Source organism: Dipodomys spectabilis, unplaced genomic scaffold (assembly GCF_019054845.1).
Source record: "Dipodomys spectabilis isolate Male_0828 unplaced genomic scaffold, ASM1905484v1 ptg000140l, whole genome shotgun sequence".
Classification (NCBI taxonomy): domain Eukaryota; kingdom Metazoa; phylum Chordata; class Mammalia; order Rodentia; family Heteromyidae; genus Dipodomys; species Dipodomys spectabilis.
In genome coordinates this window covers 20772145-20791199 of record NW_024870817.1, presented here as the reverse complement: position 1 = coordinate 20791199, position 19055 = coordinate 20772145, and the positions used below count along the sequence as shown (strand labels likewise).

The 19055-nt window shown below is 32.9% G+C and overlaps 1 protein-coding gene across 2 annotated transcripts in view; it reads right to left on the bottom strand.

The window, feature by feature from the left end:
- Ssbp2 (single stranded DNA binding protein 2) overlaps positions 1-19055 on the bottom strand; it is a 242450-nt gene that overhangs the window by 11970 nt on the left and 211425 nt on the right. For both annotated transcript variants that reach the window (XM_042690759.1, XM_042690758.1), the window contains 6 exons: positions 17900-17935; positions 15543-15597; positions 11910-11980; positions 10036-10114; positions 7205-7233; positions 1348-1446 (listed from right to left, as the gene is read on the bottom strand). In XM_042690759.1, the coding sequence (XP_042546693.1) occupies positions 1348-1446; positions 7205-7233; positions 10036-10114; positions 11910-11980; positions 15543-15597; positions 17900-17935 (369 nt within the window). The remainder of the gene's footprint in view (positions 1-1347; positions 1447-7204; positions 7234-10035; positions 10115-11909; positions 11981-15542; positions 15598-17899; positions 17936-19055) is intronic.

Below are 19055 nucleotides of genomic sequence, written 5' to 3'. Positions count from 1 at the left end.
AATGGCAATACATATGTGGGGCACTGATTCCATGAAGAACAATTTCATTTAGGTTTTGAAATCTTTTATAGTATCTTCAAATCTAGTGGCTCTGCCAGAAAATGTCAGAAAAGATTTATCATATTCAAATGTGCCTAGCCACAGTTTTGGTAATTCTCACTCACTAGGTAACACAATTTAAAAAATACTATACTTAAAAAATTTCGTAAGAGGGCTGGGAAAGTGGCTCAGTGGTAGAGTGCTTTCCTTGCATGCATGAGGCCCTGGCTCAATTCCTCAGCACCACATAAGTGGAAAAAACCAGAAGTGTCACTGTGGCTCAAGTGGTACAGTGCTAGCCTTGAGCTGAAGAGCTGAGGAACAACGCCCAGACCCAGAGTTCAGGCCCACAACCGACAAAAATAAACAAACAAACAAACAAATAAAATAAAAAATCATAAGGATTTCTAATGTAAAGTAATGGTTAAAAATAAATGCTTTAAAAATAAATGCTTTAACACCTTGTCTTTTAAGGGTCATTTCAGTGCCTAGCAAATTGCCTTGGCATAGTTCATTAAGTGAGTAAATAAATTTCATTGTTTCGCTTTTTGGTCTAGTCCACTTTGATGGAGATGGAATGATAGTTCTTAGTCTTAACACTACAATCACACTCAAAAAATGATATGGGTAGAGGATTCAGGTTAACGTACCACAAAATACTTACAGAATATTTCCACAGTGTTGCTATGGATAGCACTCAGAATAGAATGGTTTTCCAATAACCTGAGACATTTTTTGCACCATGTCAACTTGTAAGAAGCATCAAATAGAGCCCAGTGATAGTGGCTCATGCCTGTAATCTTAGCAACTCAGTAGGCTGAGGATCATGGTTTGAAGCCAGTTGGGGCAGGAAAGTTCATTAGACTTTTATCCCCACCAAAAAGTTGGAAGGGAGCTCTGGCTCAAGTGGTAGAGCACTAACCTTGAGCAAAAAAAAAAAAAAAACCTCCAGGAATAGCTCCCAGCCTGAGATCAAGCCCCCGGGCAGGCCCCTCCCGCTCCCGCGCATGCGCTCATGCATCCACACACAACTGTATCAAATAGGCAACCTACTTCCAAGATGATTTTTTACAGTGGATGTTCTCTCTTAGAAAATTCATATTATGGTTTTTGTGACAATGCTCACAGTTGTAAAGAGGAAAAGTTTAATTTTTTTTCGAAGAAATATCACTTAAAAGTTCTAACTTTTAAAATCTCAACCTACTGAAGCCTAGATAAACAGCAGTAATAACAGTTCATGCATTTATTCTTATATTAGATATTCAGAAATGAAACCTGTATATATTATATAGTCAAGACAATACTTACACTCTCACTCTGAAAAGGATTTAAGAAATTTCCCCCCATTTCGCCATCATCCCGTGGAGTGCCAGGTTGATTACTCAGGCTCATATTATTGGGAGAATTCTGTAAACAAGGCATTGTTGAACATTTTAATTTCCTTTTTGCATTGTACAGTTTAAAAAATTCAATGTGCAACAGCATCTCCAAGGACAAAGCAGAATTATAATTTTAATCTTAGATTGACTATGCAATTTACTTCATCTTCTGTGCCTTGACATGTATTAATATTGCCCAAGTGAAAATTAGAAAACAAGCAAAATCCAAAAATAACCTAATACAACTATATCTTTTTTCAGTCTCAGTATCAACATTTACTCCATTCCCCGCTCTTGGTTCAGTTTCTAAGATTCTGGAGATTTAAAAAACTTTCCCATCAGGAGCATAGTGAAAAGAACCTAACCATGTAGAAGCAACAGGAGTCATAAATTTCTTAGTAATTTTACTAAGCAAAGCTTGAAATTTCAGTGCTTTAATATATAGTTTCCTTTGATTATATGGGCAGCTTATAGCTATGATGATTTCAGCTATTTTGCATGAAACATAAGGAAAAGAGGATAGTAAACTTAACTGTAGTTAAGAACATCAGATACATCTTTAGATTATTTGTGTGCTTTTAGAGGAAAAGGAGGCTAAAACCTGCTTTAGAATCTTTTTCCTGTCATTAGTTTAAAAGTAGATTTACTTTAAATTCTTTTCTAAGACAAAATGGCTATGGTGACTAGTGATATAATCAAACATGAAGTTAGTAATACACTGCTTTAGATTCCATTTAAATTTATCAGTCTCATGATTATTGTGCAGTCTGAATCATGTGAGGAGATTTAGTGGCATATTAGCCATGTTTATATAATATTACAACTAGGATGGAGGGGACTCTTTCAAGGCTAATTTATTGACTTGCAAAAAAATTCAGAATTAAACATTTTTATTTGTTATTCCAAATGGAACAACAATATAAGGTTTCTCTAAGTCATTATAAGTTTAAATGTTTTGTACTGGAGTAAATTTTTACATATTTTAAAGGGGAAATTTGCTTGGAGAATTTTTATTCAACAAAAACAAGGTATACCTTAAACATTAACATTTTTTTTGGGGGGGGGTCCAGTCGTAGGGCCTGAACTCTGGGCCTGGTTGCTGTCCCTCAGCTCTTCAGCTCAAGGCTAGCACTCTACCACTTGAGCCACAGCACCACTTCCGGCTTTTTTTCCCCTGCTATGTGGTGCTGAGGAATCGAACCCAGGGCCTCAAGCATGCAAGGCAAGCGCTCTACCACTGAGCCACCTTCCCAGCCCTTAACATTAACATTTTATGAATGAGTTATACAAAATATTTTCAGTGTTTTTATTTCCACTTTTGATGCAGTCTCTTCCTATAATGATGGCTCAGAATGAACACTCTTTTTGGAGGGTTAGAGTGGAGGATATATAAAGGTGTTGAAAGGAATATTTAAAGGATACAACATAAATTGGCTAGTATCAGATCTCTGAAAGTCATACTTTTCCTGCTCATGGCGCCACCTTTGAAAATCTTGAATTGAAAAGGGCAAAATATCTTGTTTCATTTTTTACCTGAAGTCATTTCTGCAAAACGTTGTGCAAACAAGAAAAGTTCCTCAATGTGGAGTCTTAAGGAGACAGGGCAGTCTACACTCATTACAATCATGGAGTGACATGATGGAGAGACAGGCAAAAGAGCATCTGGGGAAGATGCAGGACAGTGGCACCCAAACTCAACCCAAAGCAGGTGGTGAGTGATGAGTGTGATAATGAATCGCATGCACGGTTTCTTAACTGTGACTCTATGTGTTTTCAAGGTCTCCAGTGGAATTCATCATCAAGGCAAGAATATGATGCACAAAAGGAACTTAGGCTGGTTATAAAGGTAAAGATTAATTTTAGATACGTTTGTCACAGTTCTTACATAAGTGAAGAAAACTTTCTCTGTTCTCTAAGAATTTAGCTTAAAAGAGGATTTCAGTCATCTCATTTTTCAAGGAATTTTTTTATTAAGTTCTGCTTTACCTTTTCTTCAAGCAGGAAAGATTTCCTCTTAGTTAAATTATGAGAGCATATGTGAATGCTAAACACTTCTATTATATGTCTAAATAATATATCATATACAATTTCCTCTGTCTGTTATTTTTACTTTTCTGGCCTCTAATTTTGTCTGGCTAGTATTCTTTCAAATCCTCTCTTAATTAATAAGTTATTTTTCTTTTTTCTACACTTAAAAATATGCCCAAATTTTCTGAACCTCTTTGTAATTCAAAAATGTTTAAATTTCAAGTGAAAAAGTGAGCTTCGAAACTTGGTCTTCACCTTTAATCATAATAAAACAATATTATTATTGGAAGCTTTTCTGAAAATGATTTTAAATTTATTTTTCCACAGGCTGTCAGGAATGAGTTCATAGAGTGTTTTGATTATGCTAGACCCCACAACAACAAGTTGCAAGGAATTCTCCTCATGGATACAAATGAACTCAAGCGAGCACACTGGGTGATCTATATTGTCAATTATTCCCATGTGAGATCACTCAGAGGTATCAAGGTTCTGGAGGTGTGTAAGCCTCAGATTCAAGACTTTTAAAAAATCATTTAACATAGTATGATCAGATCTTGCTTTCTTATGAGTTTTTTTCTCTTTAAATTAAAAAATATCAAAGCTAAGTAGCTAAATGTGAGTGGCAGAATATTTTTAGGTGCTTTCCTTCTAAGAAAACAAATCACATACTTTTGTCTATTCTACTTCCTAAAACAATTCCATGGGAAAGCAATTTTCATCCATTGATTCAATGGGTGACTTTTTTAAGTTGCAAAAGGGATGAGAGGAGTTTTAAATTTCAGTAAAGAAGTGGCATCTAAATTAAGGATGAATTCTGCACATTGAGAAAGAAATAAATGACTTTTAACAAATAATCCTCAATTGATCAAGTAATGATTTCTGCAACTTTTTATTTGTGGCTTTAAACTAAAAAACACAATACTAAAAAAGTGTTGTCAAAGTGCCATTGATAATCGTTTTTTGTTATTACTCATAAAACACTGTGCTAATTAATGAAAAAGAAAATATTAAGTGTATATAGTATTTCACATGTTCACATTTGATTAAATAGCCAGGGAATTATTTTACAGCCAAGGAAACCAAGCCTAGAAAAGATGAATACATTCTTACAACTTATAAGTAGTAGGAACACATGAAATGGAATACACACACACACAATACCAATGCTTGACAAAATGCATGTTCATAACTGATGGGTTAGGAAGATGTACCTCAAGATCTAAGAGAATTTGAACAAAATTACTAATCAGTGATAGCCAACAGTACCTTCCAAGTCACAAATGATAACTAGGAAAAGATTGGGGTAGAAATGAATGACACCAGGAAATGAATGAGACAAGTTCTTGACATAGATGGAAAAATTAAAGAGATGGGCACAGTGGAGTTAGTAATTATGTATACCTTGGAGTAAAGGAGTAAGGAAAAAACAGTGAATTTGTGAGTGGCAAGACATAGGGAGTGTTGCTAAGAGAAAAGTGACTATAGTACCACAGACAGGAGTGCTATCCGTCATCTCAGCCAGGTTAGAGACCAGAACCAGAGAAACCAGAGTAGGCACAGTGTAGAAACAGGCTCTTTAGAAACTCATTCGAAGGCAGATGCCACTAGTCTTTTCTAGCACATTGGTAAGTGGCATACTTACTACTTGGGGGACAATTCTAATGTCAATCTGAGTATATACAGACTTTGTAAAAATGTTTATTTGGTTTCTTCAGTTACATTATGCTTCTTGAGAACGATGACCATAATTACGCTTATCTTTGGATTTTTAGAGTTCAACATAATGTATTCATGCATTAGCATTTACTTAATAAAGGAATGTCTGCCTAAGGAGAAACCACTTGAGGACAGAGACTATGTTTGCATTTAAAGAAGTCTTTTAACAGTATGTTCACAAAAAAAATAAAAAAAAAATAAAGAAGTCTTTTACATCTCCCCGCAGTAGGCAAAGCAATACCCAGTACACAAAAGTACACAGTGGATGGCCAAGTAATGTTTAGAGAATAAACAATACTTCAGCCAGGGAATGTTACCAGAAACAGACATAGTACAGTAGAGAACACTTGAACATAGGAATGAGAAACAGAATTCAAGGAACAGCAACTGATTTGCTATAAGAGCAGATTAAAGGATAGCATTTAGTTAATCATTAAACTCTATTTAAAAATGTTAAAATGCGTAATAAAATACATAGTACTTCCCACATAGAATTTGGTCTGTATCTCTCTAATGAAAAAGTTAAGGGTTGTTGATGGTAATTTAGAAAGATGGCCTACAGCATTTGTATGCTCCTACTCCTGTGCAGTTAAGAATCATCTTTTTCTTATTGTTGGAGCCCTTGTTCAAGTGGTAGAGTGCCTTCTTAGCAAGCATGAACCCCCTGAGTTCAAACCTTAGGACACAAAACATCACCTCTAAATACACATGTGTCAAATATGACATTAGATATTTCACTGGAGACCATAGGGGAATTTTAACTAGTTCAATTGTTAGAAGTTCCCTGAGGGCCAACATAGCATCTCACTTGTAAGACCATCTCTTAGACAGAAGGTGTGTATATATCAATATGGGGCATCTCAATCTGAAAATAGGCTTTCTGGATACTGTGTTTCACAGAGGTAAGCACTGCTCATTGTAAATATTTATCTTCTGAAAAACAGACTTTTCTGATTGTTCCTAAATATATTTATTCAAAGGGTCCAGAGAACTTGTGAGGACAAACAGTCAAATAATATAGGTACAATTTCACTTGTAAATTTTCTTTTAGCTTAGAGTCTTAATTAAAAATATTCTATAGTTCAATCTTATTTTCTTTTCCCTGGCATGAGAAAACTTACATTATTATACAGAAATATAAATTTGAAGTAGAATTGAAAGCAAAGTCAACCTATAATGATTTCCTTTATTTACTGCTGTAAAATACACTTCTAAGAGTCATTCTACTGATGGCTAATAATTATTTCTTATCAAGCATTCTAAATATATTTGACTCTTAGAGAGTTATTTTAAATCCACCATGACTTAAAAAAGCATTTTGATATTTCTCACAAAATAAGGCATTTCTACCGAAGGAATAACTTTAGATGTTTTTAAAGAGGAAAAATATAGACATACTTTTCTACTTTTTACTTTTACTCTAATTACTTTCATACTCTATTTTGTAGGTTTATCTGTTTTCATATTACTTAAGATATGATTACATTTTCGATGAGTAAACTGTTAGTGTAGTGTAAAAATACGTTAAATCTTACCATGATTATACTGGTAATTGCTTAGATGTCAATCATGTGTAATATGTCCTAAATATGAATCTTAGCATATTTAGCACTTTTGAATGATTCATATTACCCACTCTTGCAGATTACATACATCAATATTGTACTTGGCAATTAATCATATCTGAACTTCTATTTTCAAATTTTGTATGAAAACTAAATTAATAAATTTATTTTAATAATTCTTTTTTGTTGAAGTTCTGTTATTTTCTGGACAGGGTGTCATGTTTTTGACCAGTGCCATCTTTGAACAGTTATCCTTAAACGTAAGGCCCTCAGTAGCTGGGATTACAGATGTTAGGGCTTGCCATCATTTTGCTCAAAAATAGTCTCAAAGCTGGATCTCCTGCTAGCTGCCCTGAGTAGCTGGAATGCCAGGCATGAGCCACTGTGCCTGATTCAAGTTACTTTAATGATATTAGTAAGAGTTCCATGAGGAATAAAATATAGATCAAAACAACATAAAGAATAAGTAGTACTCACCTTGGAAATACTGTCCATATCTCCTGAGCCTAAAGGGGAAAAAACATGAAAAGCAATCCCTTGTTAGGTAAGATTTATAAATTAAAAACTACTGCAAGATAAATCATCAGCAACTGATGGTTAAAAAAAAGAATTTTACTCTACTTCCCAATCATCTATTTGTTTAAATGGCAGGATGGAGAATGTCATTGCTATTATAGACTCTTTAAAGTGAAATATTAGGACATGTATATGTGCTATTTCACTAAACATTTTAAAATGTATATGCAATAAATAAATATAGATCTCAATATATTTTCTGAAAACGATGTTGTAAATCTGATAAAACATCAAAGGAAATTTACAGCAACATTTGACAATATATCGAGCTATATTTTACTGTAATAACCTAAAGCAAAGTATCTTTAATGATATATTTTTAAATGGACAGTAATTAACATCCATGGTAAACAAATGTCTCCAAAAGATAGCTTTTTAATTTTTATTCCTGAGGGAAATGATCAATACTGTTTTTCTTACATAAAAAGTAAGCTTCTCAATGATACATCACCTGCCTAACATGCATGAGGCCTATGTTTAAGCCTCAATGCTACCAAAATAAAAACAATTATAATCATACACAATATAATCACAACCTTGACACAATATTAGTTTCACTTTAAACTACTGAATTCTCAATAATTATTTTTTCCTAGCATAAAGATATAACTTTTTAACAGAAAAGCATTTAATCACCACCACAAATAAAGTTAGGGTTTAATAGATTAATTTGTAAATAAACAGGCTCAACAAACTGTTACGTATTGAATTTACATAGGCAATTCTTTATAGATGTAACTGTACAATAATATTCAGATTAGATAAGTAATGAGCTAGTTGCCAAGCACAGAAGAAAACTTCTGAAAATTCTAGTCTACTGAATAATATGGCAGAGAGTCTTGAAAGACGACCAAGTGTCATCATTTTGTGACTATTTCTGTAAGTTAAAAAATTCAAGGGGAAACAAAGGAGGAGGCAACAACGCTTGATAAGAAATGTACGCATTATCTTGCCCATGAAATTGTAACCCTTCTGTACGGTATTTTCACAATAAAAAAATTTACAAGTGACTTATTTTTGTATTAAATCGAACAAACAAGCTCTAAAACAGTGCTGTCCAACAGAACATTATGTGATGGTGGATACATGGTGGCCATTATGTCAGCCATTAGCTTCATGTGCCTGTTGGCACCTAACATGTGCCAACTGAAAAACTGAATCTTCAATTTTACTATACTTTAGTCACACAAGGCTCATGCCTACTGTAATTAAAAAACAACATCAGCAAAGGTAGCAAGACAAATTAATATTTTGAAACCTAGGCTAAGTGAGTTATGGATCCTTAAAAGCCCAAAAGTCAAGGCAAAAAATTATGGGATCATTGGAGTTATGCAGACTTTCAGAATATCTGAGGGAGTGAAATCCTTATATAACCTAAATTGCATATAGGCTCAGTTTGTCTAACTTGATAAGACTCTTCCCAAAAGGAAACAAAAAGCTGTAACTGCATACCCCTTTTGTCAGCTTTTTAAATTTGTTTATGGTCATGTCATTTAAATATATAGAAACATAAAGTATTTTTTCTTTTGGTTTTACATTCCTCCTCCCTAGTTAGCATGCTACATGACCTAGTCATTTTTGTACTATTTATCTCTCTCACTATTACAAAACTTTTAATTACCTTTGGCTTCCTTTGTTAAGAAGATACTGTGTATGAAAAATCTTTTCAAACACTAGTTGCAGACTTGAAATCAGCTTTATCATCAGTGTTGTCTCATAAAGAAATCATTCAGATTTTCTTTTTTTTTCTTTTTTTATTGTGAAAATACTGTACAGAGGGGTTACAATTACATGGGTAAGATAATGAGTACATTTCTTATCAAGCATTGTAGCCTCCTCCTCTGTTTCTCCTTCCCATCCTCCCCCCCTTCTCCTCCCTAATCCTCCCCCCCCCCCCACCAAGGTTGTAAAGTTCATTTTGGATATAACGATTTGTGCATCTCATTGTTGCAATGGGTCCACCTGTATTCCTATTTAAACGATTTGTTTTTCCTCTTCCCCTCCACAAGTTATAACAATATCAAATACAGTGAAAGCAGGGGTTATACTGTGGGGGAGGGACATACAAAGCAACAAAGAAATCATCTTATAAATATGTTAGAAACAATCGCATGAAAGAAAAAAACATTTGAATATTTATCTTAGGGTTCATTTCCCTAACATCAACTTACCTGACCTTTTCCTGCTTGACTCAGACATATACTAGTTATTGCAAATAAGGGAAACCATGGGACCTATGTTTCTTTGGGCCTGGCTTACTTCACTTAATATAATTTTTTCCGATTTTCTAGAACGTGATTACTAACTTATTTTTTTAAAGCCTAATACACATGAAATTCAAAATAAAATAAAGAAATTCTTGCCAAGAACCAAACTGTCCCCAGACTTCTGGAGACAAAGGAACAAGCGGGGAGGACAGCCCTCTGGGCTGGGCTAGGGGGCATGTCACATGCTGTACATGCACCATCGCCTTTCGCCACAGAATACGTAGGGCGTGATAGGTTAAGAGAAGTACTGGAATATGAGCTAGAGCACATTGCCTCGAACTTTTGATCTTCAGATGAGCTTGTTATTATAACCAATATTATAGGTTAAATGATCATTCTAAGATAAAAGTGAGTACTCAAAATAAGTAGCTGGATATGGGAGAGTTCTGCAAACTATAACATCCACTATGTGAATGAAGAGTTTTGGTCTGCATTTATTATATACATCAAATTTAAAATCCTTACCTAAAGAGCCATTCATGTGATGTGACTCCATTCCTCCTAAGCCACCCATGGGGCCATCTGACCCAGGACCCATTGGAAACTATTTTTAAAATGAAGAAAACAACTGTGATCACATTGCAAACAACTCTAGCTTGGTTTTATACCTATCTTAAACATTTCAAAATCCTGTACAGCTTATTTTCATTTCCAAGTTTAGAGAGTTTTTTTGACTTTTTTTTCAGCTTCGCAAATGGTGTAATTTGACTGTTCCACTGTTTATCATATCCTCTCTGTGTTGAGGATGTTCAGGCTAATCTTCATTCTTTCCCCAGATATTCCCAACTAGAAAGTACATACATTCCCACACATGCTTTCCTATGATGCTGACAAATCGTCTATTATAAAACAAAGTAGTTTTTAAGAAGCTGTTAAAGGTAATAGCTTACTAAAAAGAATGATTTAACATAATTATGCCAATACTAATATCTTTCTTAGCAGACAATCTATCTCTGCTCAAATGGACTTAATAAATAATTTCATCTTACAGGTTAAATACGTTTTGCTCCTTAGAGATAGCTGAAAATAGCTAATTCTTCGTGGCAGTACCAACTATGTCAGATCAATGACAGGCATTCTACGGTAGTTCTTCTTAATATTTTTTTAAGACATGAGAATTCTTTCTTTTCAAGTAAATCCTATATCAGAAACCTGGAACAAAACAGTTGTAAACAGATGTGCTTTGATAGAATTGGTGATGAAAAGTCCATGATCTTTCTGTTTTGTCCTTTCCTTATTTCCAGAGAATATTTTTGAGGAAAACAGGCTTCATTTGAAAAACGAAAGGCTTTAAGGGATCTGAATAAACTGAAATTTAGATCAAAGATTAAATGATAAAATAAAAGTTTGAGGGTTAAAAAAATCACCATCAAACAAGCCTACCCTTTATCCTATCACCTCTGGGGAAATGAGTGGCCTTACACTATGGTGGGAAAAGAGACCATGGACTGATTTGTAGTACATAACTTAAAATATATGTTCCTCATTGACTCTGAACCTATCACTTAGCTATTAAAAACATGGTTTTCACATGAGCTGAGAAACTGGGCTAGTAAGCCAGTAATGTAATAATTTCTTTGGTTCTGCCCCCCCCACTGTTTTAGGGTTTTAAATAACACTAAGATTATAATGTTCAGAGTGTTTAACATATAGAAAATACGTCATCTGATTATTTTTCAACTTCAGCTACCCTATATACATATGTGTTTATGTAGCATAAACACATTTATATAGTTGTATCAATATTTAGATTATAAATATTTTACAGTTATATTTAATTCTTTTTACAACTATATTCTGTTGTAAATATTTTTGGCCAATGTAAGCTTTATATCATGGGAAAATTATGAAATTATGCAGGAGAATCACAGTCATACTTTATTAAGAAGCCCAATTCACCCTATGCAGCTATCATGGCTCCATTTAAACACTATGTTTTGTAATTTAAACGAAAACAAGTGTATCTAACTTCATAATTTACTTTCATGTATATCAGTTATCAGGACTAAAATCATCAAAATGAAAAAAAAATAAGTTATGCTAAGAATGAACTCAAGATAAATGATTACACAAGCCTGAAATTTTCAAATAATATTAATCATTAAGTATTTGAGATAACAGACTAACATTTTATAATCAAATTCAATTGTATATTTATATTATATTGCTATAAAATGTTATACATATTATATTCCATGTTCTTTTCAACTGGAGGACAGACTTTTTTGTTTTTATATCCAGTATGTTTCTGGGAAATGAAGTGTAGGCAATATTCAGAATATGGAATATACTTAGAATTACAAAGTCTTCAAGTACACTAAAAAAAAAATCTTATTTACATTAGGTCTGTTCGGTCCAGGAGGTACTGCATTCATTAAAGTATACATGTTGTCTCCAGAGTTGGTTGAATCTGAAACAAAAGGTAACCCTTAAATTAGTAAGCAATCACAAAGTCATAATCAAAGATAAACTGGATATACACAGATATTGATAGCTCTAATATTACTATTTAAAAATATTACTACTTAAAAATATATACTTGTGTTATTTTCTGACCAAAATACCACAATGCAGTCATCATTAGACATATGAGAAAAGATCTGATCACTCCAATAATTCAAGATGAAGAACATTAAAAATCTAAACATTGTATCAAAGTTGTTTCATTCTTTTTTAAATAGGGATATTTTTACTTCTTCAAACAATGGTATGTATATAAATAACAAAAATCTCTTAAAATTTAGATTCAGAAGCTTTTCCCTTTTCAATATTTCCTTAAGAAAATTTAAAATCTACTTTTTCTAAGCTAGTAATTGGTTAAAATTGATAAAATTTATCGTGGGAATTGAATAGGACTATAAAATTGTTATAAAAATTATCGTGCTTAATGTAAAAGCCAGATGTTTCTACCTATGTATATTATCAAAGGTTGATAATGCTGAAGAGTATAAAATTATCACCCATGATAATTAGCAAGATGTTTTAATAAATATTTTTCACTCATTTTATTCTTGATGTATTACAATAAAAATAAATGTGATATTTCACAGTATTTCAGAATACATGTCATATCTATTTGCTACTTCTAATTAAGTTTTATGATGTTTATGAAGTAAAACAAAGTAAAATGCTAATTATCTTAAAAATTGAGGAAATATTGATCATAAAACACAGTTTTCTATTTTCTTATGATTATAGTTTCTTAAATATAATATAGCACACCATTCTGTTTTGAAGACAGAGCTATCTGAAAGTATGTGTTTTGTACCGACTGATTCAAGATAGAAGGTAAAAAATAATTTGCTTTCTTATGGTGGAAAATGGACAATTAGTTCTATTTTAATCGTGTGGTTATTTATTAAACATTAACAAGTTTATCCTTTTAGTGTGTATTACTTAGAGAATAGGTTTAATATCATTTATTGGTTGTTTGCCAACGGTGATCTATAAATCTCAGTATTACTTCTTACTTTGAAATGAATATATCATAGTATTAAAATGCTCCATCAGGCTGTTCCCTACTTCTTTATACATAATTCTGTGGCCTCAATACTTTTCACATCCTTATGCATAGCATATTTCTGTTAGACAGGCTTCTTGCTGTCTATAACTAACTTTCCTCATCTCCATTCTTTTAAAACTTCTTCCTTCAAGCATTAACTCCCCAGTTCCCACCTGCTGAAAATCTACTCAATATTCAAGAGTCATTACAAATATTTCCTTGAAATTTCCATATTCATGAATACTCCCCAACTCATGGATTTTACCTGGCACTACAATTAATATTTTGTCTTATTCTTCTCTTTGACTTATTGACTATGGTATAATAAGCTAATTGAGAGAAGAAAAGGAACTATGTCATATTTATCTTGTGTATCTCAAGTGATAAATAACTGCCTAGATTTAGCTAATGGAATAAATCCTATTATACACAAAATATTTTTCAGAAAATGTTGGATTGCTTTTTAAACATGTTCAACCTTCAAATGGTTTTTCAACTGTATTAGCCTTATTTTTGCTGAGAATAAACTAGGCTGTTTATTTTAAGTGTGTGTGCAAAGGAGATAAAATTATCAGTTTTAAGACTCAGCAAGAATATGTTACCAGAAAAACAATAAAAGGAATAAGGGAAACAAAGGAATTTTCTAGGAAATATGTGCCTTCTTTCGGTTTATATAAAACTTTGCCATAATGTGGATCTTCGGTGTGGATTCCTGAGGGTAGGGATATTGGCTTATGATTAGAGGTATGATAGTGGTGAAGGGTGGGTGTGAATGAAAGGTGACTAGGTAAAAATGCGAGCAGTATATACTGGTGGCAACTTTTGTGTTACAAGGAAAAGGTGATAAGATGACTTCTCACTGCAATGATTAAGGTTGCTACAAAAAAAGTTTGGTTTTATAATGAAGGGTTTACTAATAGCATGTTACATGCATACATTAAGCATTAATATAATATTAAAAAAGAATACAATGTTTGGAAGATGATTCCATTCATATGCTTCTAATTTCAATGAATGCTATTTCATTCCCAATGAAGATACTTTAAAGACATAGACGACATTATGTGTATTTGCAGAGTAAAGCAAAATTTTATATCATTTATCAAATGTGTTTTAAGTGATTGGAAATTGTTTATATTGGTATGATTCTTAATAATGAATTTTAAGCTCTCACATATTTCTAGTCTCCGACAAACCAGTTAAGAACATTTAAGTTTAACAGTGAAACATAATTAAAAGTTATTTCTAATTATAAAAATTTCCTATTTATTTCATTGTCCAGAAGTAATCACTGATCAATTCTTCTACTTTAAAATTTTTCTATTATATATGTGTTTATGTCTATTAAAATAAAACCACAATCATATTTTATTAAAACTGGAGCATTAATTGTTTTCATTTCACTAAAAATTCTTTGATAATAACTTCAATGACATTTCAATTATATTTTGTGCTATAAAATTAATAATTTCACTAAAATTGGATTAGGAATAAAGGCTATGTCAATTGTTTCACTACTGAGTACAACAAATGAACATACCTGAACATAAATTCTGGGTTGCATTTCTAATTCTTTTTAGTACTAGGATCATAGAGTCAAATATTTGAACCTTTTTATGGTTTTTGATGTTACCAGAGCATTTCCTGGGAAAATTTAAGCTTCAATTTAAGCTTTAAGAATAATTTAAACCCCAATCATTACAGTGTCCAAATGTACTTGACAGTCTGAATGAAAATCTTCAGAAGAAAAGATAAAGATAGTTGAAATAATTATGTAAAATGGTCATGGATAAACTAAAGTATATTTAAGTTTAGAAGATTAAACAATCTTTTCTCAATTTGTTACCTAATTTTTTTTTTTTTGTTTAGTCAGTCGTGGGGCTTGAACTCTGGGCCTGGGTGCTGTCCCTCAGCTCCTCAGCTAAAGGCTAGCACTCTACCACTTGAGCCACAGCACCACTTCCCCTAACCATTTCTATAGACATGTAGGATAAATAAACTGTAAGCATATCTATAGTCATTTTAGTAAGATGATAACACAGGTCTGGCTTGCTATTTTGAACCTCAACAGATCAATGGTTTTACAAGTTGATTCATACATGCAGAATTGTTCATTTTTTATTAACAGGAATCAACTATACAAAAAAGTTTCACCATAATATTTAATGTATATAGTAACTTTTTCTAAGTTGTGAGATACTAGCATGTTTCAGTTTTGTTAAATCTTTAAGTTACATAAATTATTGAGCAATTTACATAGGTCCAAAGACATGCTGACTAAACCTGTTATCCACACAAAAGGAACTTTCTAAATGCTTAATTGGACCACAGTAAAGAGCTTATTTCTTCCTATTTGCTACTTCTGTAACCATCATGAGATGATGAATACTGCTAACTTTATTTCATAAACCACTTCTGTATTTGTGACTTTGATAATCAAATGACCATGGGACGAGCTTGATGACAGTACCTGCTGGACTAGGCATGATAGGTGTTCCTGGTGGCCCTCCACCTCCTGGAGGACCCTAAACAATCACACAGCATTTCAGTCAAAACAAAGCAGTTCATTAAACAATGTCAAGAAAAACAGAAAAATGTTAGACTCGTTTCTATAATCTAATTTGAAAGTAATAGGAAACATTTTCTCCATCATTTATTTTGAACAGTATGCAAAACATAATTTAGCTTAACCATGTGGAAATTGTTTTGACAAGTTTCTACAAACAATGAGATTGTAAGACTGATTTATTATTCATGACTTAATCATACCAGGTATAATGAGGTTAAGGAGAAACCACTTAATAGGGCTTTTATAAATCCATAAAATAGAAGTAATTTGTGTGTGCTTGTGTTTACCCTAATTTTCTTTTTTGTGCCACTGGATTATTTTGTTTGTTTTTGTTGGTCCCAGGGCTTGTACTTAGTGCCAGTGCTGTATCTGAGCTTATCTGTTCAAGGCTGATACTCTACCACTAGAGCCAAAGATCCACTTCCAGCCTTTTGGTGATTAATTGGACATAAGAGTTTCATGAACTTTCCTGCCCAGGCTGGCTTCAAACCATGATCTTCAGGTCTCAGCCTGAGTAGCTAGGATTTATAGGCCATCAAGCCACCAGCACCCAGCTCCTATTTGCTGGTATTTATAAGAAGCTAATATATATTCATTTAGAGCAATTAGAGATTCACATTTAAAAAATACATCAAGGCTGTTTCTTTCTTCTGTTAGGCCCAATTGCAGCACTTCTGATACATGATATTTGTAACTATCATATCAATTAGAAATGAGAGGCAATGTTGACTAATGCGGTGAGTTAATAATGCTATAGCTATATAATCAAGCTGCAATAGAAATGGGCAATTCTGAAGTTAATTTAGAAAAGCAAAATGAATAATATAGGCAATGAGTTCAGAATTTTTCAGATATTCTATGTACAATGATCAAATTAACTTAAGCCACTTAAGAGTGGCTAAATTTTTAATTCATTCCAAGTGAGTAGAGACTATCAATTATTTAAAATTATATACATGCAACTTAATAAACTTAAATTACATTGTAAATTCTATAGCTTCATAAAACTAGATATCCACTTATTAAGTAACCTAAAAATAATGTTTACCCAAATTTTCCTACATTTCCTACATTCATACAAAATGTGAAGAAAATTAAACTTCTGTAGTTTGTATAGCTTATAGGAAATTGAATGCCATGTTCATAGATCAAAAGGACAATGTGCTTTACTGTGTTAAAAAATAGTATTTCCATTGGGTGGAGTTCAAATGGTCATCTATTTTCTTTCAAAACAATTGTTTATTTTTCTTCTTTTTTTATATTTTGTGCCAGTCCTGGGCTTGAACTCAGGCCTGCGCTCTGTCCTTGAGCTTTTTTGCTCAAGGTTAGCACTCTACCATTTGAGCCATGCCAACTGGCTTTTTGGGTAGTTAAATGGAGATAAAAGTCTCACAGACTTTTCTATCTGGGCTGGCTTTAAACCATAATACTCAGATCTCAACCTTCTGTGTAGTTAGGATTACAGGCATGAGCTACCAGTAGCCAAATCATGCAACTCTTAACACCACTTAAAGTTAGCCACAATCTCTGAAAATTTCTTTGGGAAAGATTTCCCTTTTCACCATTTTATTCTTGCTTCTCTGTTATCTATTTCCTTTTAAATATTACAACATTTAAATATTCTTAAGGTATTCTTGAGATATAACAAATATCATAATTGGATAACTGTTAAAAGATCATTTGTGAGTTCAAGAGTTCATATACAATTTGCTAATTTGGCTTCAGGTCTATGTGAGTTACTAGGGAAATCTGGCATGTATAAAAGAAAAAGAAGAAAATAGGTATTCTCAATTTCTAAGAATGATAAAAAAAATTAAAGATCGTTCCAAATCACTAGTCATCATTCTTCTGTTTGATCCACTTTGAGACTGGGAGAAAGTTTAATGACTCCATAAAATTTATGTGCGATGAATGAGGTCAGAGAGGGGGTGTACATCATTCTCTTGGAGAAGTGCAAATTCAAGCATATTACTGTGTAACTGGGGAAGGCTTTCTTCGTGATTGGATAGAGTACTGTTGTGGCTTCCAGAAACATACGCTGAAGTAAAACACAGTACTCAGGGCAATTCTGGCCAGATTGATAACTGTTTCACTAATGAACATCAACATATGCACTGAGGTTGGCAGATGAAGCAACTCAAGATGTTCACTTCTTGGCCAATACACAGGGGCTTGTCTTAACATCTGGACAACTATTTAGTTGCTCAAATAAAATGTAACATCAATTCTTATGAGCAAACAAACCCAAATGTACTTACTACATAATTCCCAGGAGATGCTGAAGAGTATGGTATCTGGAACATGAATAGGACAAAAACAAACATTTTGATTCATGTGGCAGCATGAGACTACCTAAATGAATCTACTTCCTGTTTTTATCAAAGTATAGTAATACAGAAAGGAGTTTATATTTATTTAATTGCTAAAAAATATACACTAAGTAACCACTATAGCCTCTAGAGTTTACAAGAAGGAAAAAAACCCATAGATTTTTAGCTAAGATGGATTTAGATAGAATTACAGTTGTACATATAACAAGATAGTATGAGAAAGATATGTATCTATATAGATAAAAACTCTGGGAAATTAGAAAACGTCAAATTAGTAGCCTAAAGTTATATCATTTTTTAAAAGAAAAGTTTAGAAAAATTCAGAAAACTGAAAAATTTCAATTTAGTAGCCTTTATAGGCATAGCTTCTAAGAACTGTGCAGTTACAAAATCCAGTTTACGGGGCTGGGAAGGTGGCTCAGTGGTAGAGCGCTTGCCTTGCACGCATGAGGCCCTGGGTTCGATTCCTCAGCACCACATAAGCAAAAAGAAAAAAGCTGAAAGTGGCGCTGTGGCGCAAGTGGTAGAGCGCTAGTCTTGAGCTGAAGAGCTGAGAGACAGTGCCCAGGCCCAGAGTTCAGGCCCCACGACGAGATCCAAAAAAAAAAAAAAAAAACCCAAAAAAAACAAAAAAACAAAAAACAGTTTACTGCATTTATACAGTTTAGGTCAATACTTGATATATAGGCCTCTCCTCTTTCAGTATCTAATTATGGAAATTATTATAATAAGCAGGTTCCTAAACTCTTTTCTAGATACTAGAAGATATTAATACCATGTTGTTATTATAATTTAAGAAATGTAAAATTAAAAAAACTTATTTAAAAATTAGTCATTGAGTGTAGATATTAACATACAGAGTTAAATGAATATATTTTCTTTTTTCATACAAGCTCAATTGTATGAAGACACTGTACATACTAGAGACATTTTTTGCCTTATTATGGAAGAAAAACCAATAAATTACTGTTTACCTGGAGTCAGATAGCTATAGCCAGAACATAGGATCTTTAGCATAGTAAAAATATTATGATGCCTATACACTAAACTGTCCCTCTACCCAAATAATGCCACGTAATTAAAC